This window comes from Crotalus tigris, unplaced genomic scaffold (genome assembly GCF_016545835.1).
Source record: "Crotalus tigris isolate CLP2741 ecotype Arizona unplaced genomic scaffold, ASM1654583v1 scf7180000017568.12009008, whole genome shotgun sequence".
Taxonomy (NCBI): Eukaryota; Metazoa; Chordata; class Lepidosauria; order Squamata; family Viperidae; genus Crotalus; species Crotalus tigris.
The window spans coordinates 8153058-8165333 of record NW_024096478.1 but is presented as its reverse complement, the minus strand read 5'-3'; the positions used below and the strand labels follow the sequence as shown (position 1 = coordinate 8165333).

The window sequence follows — 12276 nt, the reverse complement described above, 5'->3', positions numbered from 1 at the left end:
CTTGGGTAAATATTTTACTTTTCAAGTGATTCAAAAACATTTTAAAAAAATTAAGCTATCCAATTATACCTACCTAGGAATGACATTTATGACATCACAGAATAGATTTTGAAAACCATAAATGACCATGCTAAAAATGAAATAATACTGTGCATGGTGGTCTTTTCATATCACCACACACAAAATGCATCCTTTCATTTTTAGATTTTGTAGGACTGAGTAATAATATCTGAATAGGAAATTTATATAGTGTTCAATGGAACATAAGTAGAAATCTTACATTGTTTCTGCCTATGCTAGATGGAAATATTGAGAGTTAAAATAACCAGGAAACAGCAAAAAGGCTTAAATCCACACAAGTGTTTAAATTGGATTGACAAGATTGACCTTTAAGTGGTATGTTGGCTGTGTAAAATAGCACACAGATGCACAGACATATCTTTTCATCATTATTCTTTAATAGTATCATTTCCACTCTGCATTTGCTAATCATATGTAATTTAAGACTGCAGCAATGCTCTAAGTTGGTTTTTCCAAGATTCAATAAATATAATTTGGTTAAAGAAAGGACATACATGAAATTATATATGATGTCCTGACGTATGAACTTGTGTAATTAAAGAATCACGTTTTCTTCTCCAAGTTCTTTATAGTGCTTTCTGTATTATTCAAGGGACATATTTTAGTGTTTTTTTAAAAAAAAGAAATTGAGGAAAAATTTAAACCAACAAAATTTTGAAATAAATACGTGTATTTATTACCACAGTCTGTTAAAAGTTTCCAGTTTTGGAGCATTCACAGCTTCTGGAGGCAGGTTGTTCCACTGATTAATTGTTCTAACTGTTAGAAAATTTCTCCTTGGTTCTAGGTTGCTTCTCTCTTTGGTTAGTTTCCATTCATTGCTTCTTATCTTGCCTTCAGGTGCTTTGGAGAATAGCTTGATTCCCTCTTCTTTGTGGCAGCCCCTGAGATATTCGAACACTGCTATCATGTCCCCCCCCCTCGTCTTTCTTTTCATTAAACTAGACATACCCAATTCCAGCAAACGTTCCTTATATGTTTTAGCCTCCAGTCCCCTAATCATCTTTGTTGCTCTTCTCTGTACTCTTTCTAGAGTCTCAACATCCTTTTTACATCATAGTGACCAAAACTGGATGCAGTATTCCAAGTGTGGCCTTACCAAGGCATTGTAAAGTGGTATTAATACTTCACGTGATCTTGATTCTATCCCTCTGTTAATGCAGCCTAGCACTGTGTTAGCTTTTTTGGGCAGCTGCAGCACACTGCTGGCTCATATTTAAGTGATTGTCCACTAGGACTCCGAGATCTCTCTCACAGTTACTACTATTGAGCAAGGTACCACCTATACTATACCTATGCATTTGATTTTTCTTGCCTAAATGTAGAACTTTTTTCACCCTTGAATTTCATTTTGTTAGATAGTGCCCAATGTTCAAGTCTGTCAAGATCCTCCTGTATCTTAAGCCTGTCTTCTGGAGTGTTGACTATTCCTGCTAGCTTGGTGTCGGCTGCAAATTTGATGAGTTCCACATCTATCCCCTCATCCAAATCATTGATGAAAATTTTGATGAGCACTGGGCCCAGAACAGAGCCCTGAGACACCCCACTACACACTTTCCTTCATGTAGATGCAATTCCATTGAGGAGCACACGCTGACCACACACATGTTTATTAGTGGAATTGGAATTGGATAGCTGTGTCATATTGTCTTAACATAAATTTACATGAACAAAGACAATTATCAATTCAGCTTCTTGCTCTCCAGGCTAAGGTTCTGTCATCTGAAAACATAGGCTGGATTGAAGACTGGATTTAACCATCTGAAAAATAAAAGACAACGCAAGCAAAAATATCTAATAGGAACAGGGCAGAGTCAGCAGCCTTTTCAGACACTGGATACCCAGTTTTTATAAAAATAAAAATAACTTTAACAAAGCTGAAATCCAATAAAATTATGGGGAGCTTGCTGAACATCTTGTGAGGCTTCAAGGCACGAACTCTGAAATCTTGGATTTCAGCATTTTAAAATGTAAGATCTATTCTGTCCACAGTCCTAAAAAGCTTGTTAATAAGGCTTGACTTGACTAATGAGGACCTTGTTATTAATCCAGGACAAAATGCATGTGCTTTGACCCACTTGGGACATGGTAAAATAAGTTAATAAGTTACCATCTCCCTATTTTTACATTCAATGGAAGTGAGTAACTGGATGGCTAGTAGTGGTGTCAGCAGCAAGTGAGGCTGAGGTTTTGCTTAGCTCGGTCTTGCAACTTCTTCAGTTTACCCCTGGGCATAGTTGAAGCTCTCAGTTGGACCATTTGCGTATTTCTGAATGGAAGTCTTGAGACTCAGATATCTTACTTCGAACATCAAGAAGAGTACAATAGGGGAGAGGGGAGAGATTTCTTACCACATCTTCTATCATACAAAGCAGCGAAAGCTAGAAGAAAAAGAGTTAAACAAATAATCCCTAGTGGAAAATAACAGCTCCACCACAGACACTGCTGTGTAACTAGCAATGTGGAGTTTTGTTCTAAATGAGTGATGCAAACTGCTCTGGAGAGGCAGAATGAGAGAATAAATCATCAGTTAAAATACAGAAATGATAAGCCTAAGAGTGGGTATTAGGGGAGGAGGGGAGGTGAAGGAAGAGGGGAAACAGGGAAAGGGTGAGATTCGCACTCCCGCACACACGGAGAGAGGCAGAGGGATGAATGAAGGAAAATGAAGCTTGCACTAACAGAGCAGCAGGAAGAAAGGCATCAAACGGCTGATTTCCCCCCCTGCTTTCAACTCCTGGCTGCCGTTTTCTTAGCACATCAGATTGGTGTGTTACTAGTTTAAAGGATGTGGAGCAAAGGCGAATCGGAAGGGCTCCAGACTTTAGGGATTGTGGTGGTGATTTGTTCCTCTCTGAAACTTTTGCATTACCTTGGACTAATAGACTTGTCAGATGGTAAGAGACTCTACAAGTTTTATCGGCTCCTCAAAACTTGATGCAGTTGTTTGTGTATGTGTGTACATGTGAATATGATATAATTAATATCGTCTAATGTAATGTTATAACGTGCTGAGATTTCAGCCATGCCCTCTCCCTAGGAGTAAAGCTCATTGAAATTCTGAATTTAGATTCATAGTATTGTGGCATGAATTTGTGTGTTTTAGGGGGGGAAATGATCAGTTTTATTTTTATATATCCTTCCAACTGAATTCTGCAGTGCTGGATTTTGTTTTGTGCTTTTGGCAGGCTTCTGATATATAAGTGTCACCCTCTTTCCATTACAATTTACTTTATTACCCAGAGTTCTTGTTCAGTGATGTACAGACTTGGGATGTCTGTACATCACTGAACTTTAGGAATACAGTGTTTGACTGAGAGAAGTATTAGTGATGGCTTAACTGCCTGGATCTAAGCATGTTTTCTTCCCAAGACACGTCTCTTGAAAAAGTACAAAAGGTGATGAGAAAGAGGATGAGGAGAATAAGGAGGAGGATTCTGTATTTGGTACAAAGAACACTTTAACAAATTAGTGTTAGAAATAATACAGAAAACTTTACATTAAATAAATTTTCCGTCCGTTTGTTAAAAATGTTGGATGCTAGTTTGTTGTTTGTTTAAATGGTATTTAGCAGCCATGTTCCATATTCCCAATAAACACATTCCCATGAGGCTTTAAAAACAACAATAGGTATCTATTGACATGTTCATGCTTAAAATTAAAGTAAATTTATCTAGAGAAATCTTTGAACTTTTGTTCCTGAATTTATAAGGTGTCAAGCAAGATTAAATATAAAACAGAAATATAGATGATTTCTTGGTAATCAGTTACTGAGAAATGTGTTCTATCATCTATTATGTGAAAGAGCACCTCTCTCTTATATAAACTGTTATTCTGTCTCTATCTACAGTTTTTAAACATTGCCTTGGACACCAAAGAAATAGCAAGGTTACCCTATATATTTTTCTTTTTTGTAATCTCAATATTATGTAAATTGTTCACAAAGTATTAGCACTGTAAACATGAATGCAGATCATTTGACCCTGATATGAAATTAAATCTAACAGGAAACCTACCAAATGGAAAGGCTAATAATAACGTAGATGCCATGAAGAAAGGGACTCACCTCGGTGGACTGAAGGAAAGCAAAACTGTGGGGGATTCCACAGCAGCTTATGTTTGGAATACCATCCTATGAGTGCAAGTCTTTTGTCCCCCCACCCCTTCTGCTTTATGGTAAATTTATGGTAAATCCATCTGTGAACTTCTATAGTAATCTGGAAGATAAATCAATTGTCAATAACCTGTTCTGATATAAATCAAAGTACTGTAATAACTTCATAGAGGAAGCTATAATATATATAATACAATGCCAAAGTATACTGATGGCATAATTGCATTTTAAAACCACTGAATTGCTGCTATTATAACATCCTGGATCAGATAAATATTTGAAACTATTCAGCTTTGGTTTAGCCAATCTGTTTTAGAGTAGCACCATTCAACTTCATTCAAATCCTGCAATGTATTTACATTCATATTTGCAGTAGCCAGTATACACTAATCCGACATCTCTCTGTGCTAATAGACTGCAGAATCTTGTATTGCTCTGGTTGTTAATTGCAGCTACCTCTTGGTTGTAAAAGTGCCCTCCTAGGATTTGGCAGTATGTTTTGCAACATGCTGTTAAATAGCTTCAGTGTTCTGGTTTTATTTTCTCTCCAGCCTTCTAAAATTTCTAACTGGAATCCAAAGCCATGCCAAAGAGCAAGTACATGAAAAGAATCTCCTAGAATGAATGAATTATATTAGCAATGATGTCACAGAATTAAGCAGATGAAAATTCTAGACTTTCTCTTTTTAGTTTCCTTCAAATGTGTTGGGATGCAAGAATTATAATTCCAAAACTTTTGAAGGTAAAGGTGTCTAGAACGTTTTGTAGGAAATTGGAACAGTGGGCATGATTATCTGTTTGTCTCCAATCCAATGTTTGGGTGAAAGTAAACTGGTCAAAATTATCAGTAATATCACAGCAGACAAATTTATACTGGAGCAAACATAAGGAAGAATATACATGATTTACACAAAGGAAGGCATTGTTTCATTAATGTTCTACAATGTCCTTTTAAAAAAAAAATATGGCATTTTTAGCCTGATCTTATCCTGGGTAGCAAATTATTGACTAAGCAGACTTGGGGGGGGGGGGAGATTAAATACAATGAATAGTTCAGTTAATGATGATTATTCTTAATATTAATTTGGTTAAAAAATATTGTAGGTTATCATCATCCTTAAGAGGTTATCCTGTTTAGAGTTCTAGGTGCCCTGGAACAAGAGCTTAGTAGAACTCTTCACACATTTGGCTGAAAGATATACGATCATAGATTTCCCCACCAAGATAATACGTATCCATGCTTTCCCTTTCCTTAATTTTCTTTACTTTTCTGAAGAAAGTAAAATTTTCAGCTGACATTCTAAGCCAGGGGTAGTCAACCTTGGCTCTTTTATGACTCGTGGACCAACTCCCAGCTGGCTCAGGAATTCTGGGAGTTGAAGTCCACGAGTCATAAAAGAGCCAAGGTTGACTACCCCTGTTCTAAGCAGTCATAACTTTAAGTCATAACTTTAATTGGCAGAGTCACCTGACCCTTTTAAGACTTCCTATAACACCCAGCAGGGAGGAAAAAAAGTGACCCTGCAAGTTCTGCCTCATCACGTTCTCGTGATCTTCCTTGAGTCCAGACTGCAAAAGTAGGAATTCAGGATCAAAGAGGCTGTACAGAGATTCACTTTGCAAACGGGAAGGGTGAAAATAGGGCAACAAAATGGCAAAGTTAATTTGCAGGCTGTGAACAGTAATTTCTTCAATTCCTGAAGAAGTCTCTCATCCCTAGTTCTTTTCCTATAGGTAGAACTCTTATTTTTACTCTGTAAATTCACTAGTACCTATTAAATAACCACGTTTTTTTTAAATGTATGTTTAGGCATCATACACCTGTTGATATATGTATTGTAGGGTGTAGAAATTACTATTTTATTTTGAGGTGGGCCTCATTTTTTTCTTGTGTAAGAACTCAGCCATGTGAACTTTGTACTAAAGTACATGCAACCCTTTTTTTTAAAGCAATATATATATATATATATATATATATATATATATATATATATATATATATATATATGAATTTAAAATGCTAACAGACTGCTAAGTGAGTCACAGTCACGATTCAGGGGCAGTACTATTCGTTTCATGTAGTCCTGCCTGGTATCTTGTGAACTCTTATATTAGGAGAATACTAGCACAGCTAGTATCAGTGTATTAGTGACCCTTTTCCAACATAGCAGCCATGAGCATGGTTGAGTATATTCTGTGCTTCCTCATCTTGATAATCCCATTTTATTCTGAGCTTTCTATCTTATTTCCTTGGAGGATTGTTTGGGAAAGACTTAATCCTACAGGATTGAAAGGTTCAGTGACAAGCGATACAGGTTGGATTCACAAATGATCCAGTGCAATACTGGGTTAAAACTGATCTTCTTTCATCACAATATGACTAGATTTGTTAATTCACAGACCTTATTGGATCCTTAACCAATGTAATTAATCATGTTGTGTAAATTGAATGGGTCAGCCCACAGAAATTTTAAATTGTAATTTAAAAAAGAAAAAAAAAAACAGAACAAGGTCTGTTGTTGTTGTTAATTGCGAAGTCGTGTCTGACCCATTGCAACCCCATGGACAATGTTCATCCAGGTCTTCCTGTCCTCTACCATCTTCTGGAGTCCATTTAAGCTCACGCCTACTGCTACAGTGATTCCATCCAACCACTTCATTCTCTGTCATCCCCTTCTTCTATTGCCCTCAATCTTTCCAAGCATTAGGCCCTTCTCTAGTGAGTCCTTCCTTCTCATTAGGTCTCCAAAGTATTTGAGTTTCAACTTCAGGATCTGGCCTTCTAAAGAGCAGTTGGGGTTGATCTCTTCTAGGACTGACCAGTTTGAATGCCTTGCAATCCAAGGGACTCGCAGGAGTCTTCTCCAGCACCATAGTTCAAAGACCCCAATTCTTTGTCACTCAGCCTTTCTTATGGTCAGAACAAGCTCTATATAGTGGTAAAACATGCATGCACACACATAGATACATATATAGATATGAAATAAATTAATCATGTAGACTGAAAAGCTACATCATGTTTGATGCTATAGCTGTTCTTATTGCCTCACAGGAATATGATAGATGTGCCAGAGTTTTATCATATATTCAAGAATTGCAAGCTAGGAAAATTTACATTCCGTAGTAGATAACTGCAAACTGCGGTGAAAATCACTAGTTTAAAATGAAGTTCCAAACTCTCTAAATTGCCTTATCATGAATATGAAAACAGAGAGGGGGAAATCAATAATAAGAGCACTGAAGATGGTTTCCCCTTGTTGTTTAAATCATTTCCTGTTAAATCAGTTGAATCACCCGTGTTTTGATGATCATGATAATATAATAGAGTAGGCTGCAGCCATGAATGCATTCATCTGAGAATATGCCTCACTGAATTTTATGAGACTTATTTCTGACAAGATGCAGATATGTGTTTTTTTAATCTAATTGATCATTGCCTGGTGTTTCTAAAATGATTAGATAAAAATACTTTATCCAACTACACTTCCTAAGATTTACATAATAGTATGTATTGCTAAGTACATCTGAAAATTTATGTAGCGAGGACATATGGAATATTTCATCCCTAAATTGTTGTACCTCAAAATGGTCAGTTTGAACATTCTAGCTTCAAAACAAAGCCTAACCTTTTGAGTGGCATTGCTTTGCATGTTATCATTTCTAAAACTGTCACTGAGGCTTAAAGCTCTTCCATGCAAATAATTGCTTTCTTATATTCTTAAGAATAAAGACATTGAACACGAGAGCAAATGATCCTATTAAGCCCAACCATCAAGAGGCACCTAGTAGCATTATTTCTGACTAACACATTTCATTAAAAGTGCTGTGAGCCACAGTTCATGAAAGCTTTTAATATAAGGTTTTCTCAGACTCACCTAAGATTTTTGGCTACCCTAGATTAATATGGCTCTCCTTCTATAATGTCTTTAGGAAGAAGAAGGAAGATTTTGCTACGGCCTTTCGACGTAATTAATATTCACTGATATATTGAGAGAATTTTAGCAGGCAAAGCAGCAAGAAAGTTTTCATTTACTTACCTCTGCTGGATCAGTTTAATGAGTTTGGTTCTTATTCTCTTCCCTTGCCTGAGCCATTGTCAAACAGCTGGGTAATTTTTTATTTCTCTTAAATATTATATATACCCTCGAGAGGTGTTAATATTGATAAAATGGCACAATAAGACATAGAGTCTTCACTGAGAAACTTTGTTTACTTTTCTGGAAAGTACATGCTGCAGAGAGCTACCTTTATATATATACAGTGCTTTTTTTATAAAAAAAAAAAAAAAAAAAAGAGGTGCCAGAACTCACAAACGTCATACAACCTGCCTTGCCTACCCTATAAGGTTCCATTCAAAAAAGGTGCCAGAACTCTGTTCTGAGCGTTCTATGAGAAAAAAAGCCCTGTGTGTATGTATGTATGTATGTATGTATGTGTATATATATATATATATATATATATATATATATATATATATATATAAATAACTTTAAAAATGCAAATCCCAGGCATATTTGTGTAATGGGAACTCTGGGATAAGTGTGAAACAGCTGTTTATTGTTAAAAAAAAAACAATAACAGCAACTATTTACAAGGTTTTGTGTGTGTGTGTGTGTGTGTGTGTGTGTATATATATATATATATATATATATATATATATATATATATATATAGGTCTTTGGTTGTTCGGGTTTTCTCCCGCGTAAAAATGGAGAAAACCTCAGAAAACAAATATATATATATATATATATATATATATATATATATATATATATATATATATATATATATATGTCTTTAATAATTTTGAATATAGGAATCCCAGGTATGGACATTTAAAGTCAATCAGATAAAAATAAAGAGCTCTGGGACGTAAGATAAAAGGCTTTTTTTATTAACTGCTGAGCTTTCGTTAACAACCTGTTAACATCATCAGAGCAAAGGGCTAAATGAAAAGGGGGAGCATGTGCATAAATTTACATAACAGTTAAAAAAAAATTTTTTTTTAAATATGTGACTTGTAAAGATATGAAGTTTCTAATCCAATGCCTGGGACTTAGGAACAAGAAAAAGCTGCAATATTTTAGGATTTGGGTCAGAACATATTTTCCATTTTAGGCCAGACTACTTATTCCATATAAGTAGTCAATACTGACTACTCAGATAGCAATCATTTCCATGAATACAATGGCACTGAACCTGGGGCCTTCTGAATGCAATTATTGATTTGCAAATTTTGCTGATCTAAATTCATTTGTGTCAGTTGACTCATTTGAATAATCATTTGCTGAGGAAGCTGCAATTTTTGATGTGTATAGTTTTATAAGATGAACCATCTTGTGCTTCATGTACCAAAAGGTTTTCAATGCAAGTCTATTTGTTTTGTATTGAAATATACAAAAATAAAAATAATGCAACTGAGTATCTTTGAACATCATCTCCTGAGTCCTTTCTCTAGCCACTTAGGGTTTTTCAGAACTTTCCTTTTGGACTCCTTCCTATAATATAACCTCAGTTGTCTTGCTCAGAGGAAACAAAGGTATGTCAACTGGTATACTGAATGTTCGGCATATCTGTATAATATTATTGGGTTGCCTCTGAACAAAACTAGATCTTCGTTCAGAATATTTATAGGAATGAACTTGAATGAATGGATGTTACATGAATCCAGGCTTGTAAAATTATTTGTATATGTTCTAATTTAGTTCATATTCAAAATAGTAGTAGTAGTAGTAGTAATGTTGGAAGGGACCTTGGAGGTCATCTAGTCCAAACCCCTGCTCAGACAAATGTATCTTCTTAAAAATGTTAAAAGTGGAGCATTCACCACTTCTGGAGGCAGGTTGTTCCACTGGTTAATTGTTCTGTCAGGAAATTTCTCCTTAGTTCTAGGTTGCTTCTCTCTTTGGTTAGTTTCCATCCATTGCTTCTTGTCCTGCCCTCAGGTGCTTTGGAGAATAGCTTGATTCCCTCTTCTTTGTGGCAGTGCCTGAGATATTGGAACACTGCTATCATGTCCCCCCTCTTCATTAAACTAGACATACCCAATTCCAGCAGCTGTTCCTTATATGTTTTAGCCTCCAGTTCCCTAATCATCTTTGCTGCTCTTCTCTGTACTCTTTCTAGAGTCTCAACATCTTTTTTTCATCATGGTGACCAAAACTGGATGCAGTATATACTGGATCATATATTGTTGCTTAAGTTTTCATTTTTATTAGAATTTCATTTTTATTTTTATTTCATTTGGAATACTGACAATCTGAGTATGGTTAGAATCATGAGAAATGGGGTAATAGCATCAGGTAGAAATTTTTTTTATTATTTCTGTCCATTAAAAGAAATATTTCTTTAACAACAGAGAAAGTGTAAAGCAGAACTAAGTGAACTTAGTTTAAATGGTGGGTTATTGATTCTTTAAATAAAATTCTTCCACAAAATTGTTTGTTCAAGCAATATTGTTTAGCATCTTTTACTTTTTAATGCTTTTAAAGTTTTTAACACTTAAATTGTGTTATATTCTGCTTTTATGAACCACCCAGAGGTGCTTGCCAGTGAGAGGGGCAGCATATACATAATCAGAATAGAGCTGGAAGGGACCTTGGAGGTCTTCTAGTCCAGCCCCCCCGCTCAAGCAGGAGTCCCTATATCATTTCAGACCAGTGGCTGTCCAGTGTCTTCTTAAAAACCTCCAGTGATGAAGCACCCACAATGTTTGAACATTTAATAGATAATCATACATCAATAACAATAAATCTTATTCCACTGCTGTTTTTAAATCCTTTAAGAAAAGACCATTTTCAGTCATCTTTTATCAATTAAGCTTTTACTGAAATTGCTAGCATTTTCATACCATGCTCAGCACAATTCCTGAAATGAACAGAAAGATAATAATCCAATGGTGCATGACAGAAAGCTATGTTTTTGAGCAATCTAGATGGATTCCATCTTGTCATTTGTCCCACTAGGCAGTTGACTAGAAAGTGTTGTGAGCTTTTTATAGGAAAAAAATTATAATGTGCAATTAGTTCCAGGGAAAAATTGATATGCTTCTGTCAACACATGGGCACTCACTGCTTGCCAATCAGCTTTATATTTACATTTTACATGCTTTATTTTCCCTGGTGCACTATTAATTACTATCTGGCTTTTTGATGGCATGTACTGACTCTTCTTCCTGTATTAGCTACAGAGGATATTGTTGCAATTCAACTGCAGAATATCAAGCTCAGATGCAATCCCATTATTCTTAAGATTTTTAAATATTCTTAACTAATTTAAAAATCACATTTTGGTATTAACTGTACAGGCTTTTTGCACATCTTTGTATACAATACAAAGAGTTTGCTTATGTCTGAAATATTGTGCTCTTATATGAGGTTATGAAAAGGCTAGCTGCTGATTTTGGAAACATTAATACTGTTTGGAAACAAATATATCAAATATATCAAAGGTGGTAGCTTTTAAAGGACTCAGTTCAACTGCCTTTGGAGACAAAACATGTAAGTGCAGATACAATATAAGAGATTTAATTTTGCAATTATCTTCTGCTTGGTTACTATTCTGGTAAATTTATGAAACCAGGTAAACTGTTGCATTCTTCTCCATTCTCCTATTTAACTAGCTGCATTACTGTAACACAGTCATTGCATGGATATTATATATGGGCATTGTAATTTTGAGCAATCACACCATGAGCAGCGTTTCCCAACTTGATGTCTTCCAAATATGTTGGATTCCAGGATCCATAATCTCAGCGAACCAGCATACTTGCCAAAATAAAACATTGATCTTTCACTAATTTCATTTTTTTAGGAAAGCTTATAGGAAGTAAGTGAAGTTCAAAGGAAGTTGAGGCTGAACTTTATTTTGCTGCATTGTTTTAAACACAAAAAATTGACTCAAGTGGGGAATCTGATGTGCATGAAAGGGAGTGTTCATAGCCACCAGCTTGCCCTTCCCAGAACAGAGTCTTAAGCCTTAGCACTACTTCTTAGTTTTACAAAAGATTCTACTGTAGCACATCATCAGACATCATTTAAAGTTGAGAATTGGAAGTCATTTCTCCTAGATCTACATAGGAA

General features: G+C 35.5%; 1 protein-coding gene across 10 annotated transcripts in view; it reads left to right on the top strand.

Annotated features, from left to right (window-relative positions):
• Positions 1–12276, top strand: part of KCNIP1 (potassium voltage-gated channel interacting protein 1) — a 604539-nt gene that overhangs the window by 507500 nt on the left and 84763 nt on the right. The window contains exons 1-2 of one of the 10 annotated variants that reach the window (XM_039353108.1): positions 2857–2978; positions 4089–4257. The exons of 6 other annotated variants lie outside the window; for them this stretch is intronic. In XM_039353108.1, the coding sequence (XP_039209042.1) occupies positions 4197–4257 (61 nt within the window). In that variant the 5' untranslated portion in view covers positions 2857–2978; positions 4089–4196. Of the gene's footprint in view, positions 1–2262; positions 2979–4088; positions 4258–7005; positions 8304–12276 lie in introns of those variants that run through there. 3 more of the 10 variants (XM_039353141.1, XM_039353081.1, XM_039353150.1) reach the window with 3 other exon arrangements.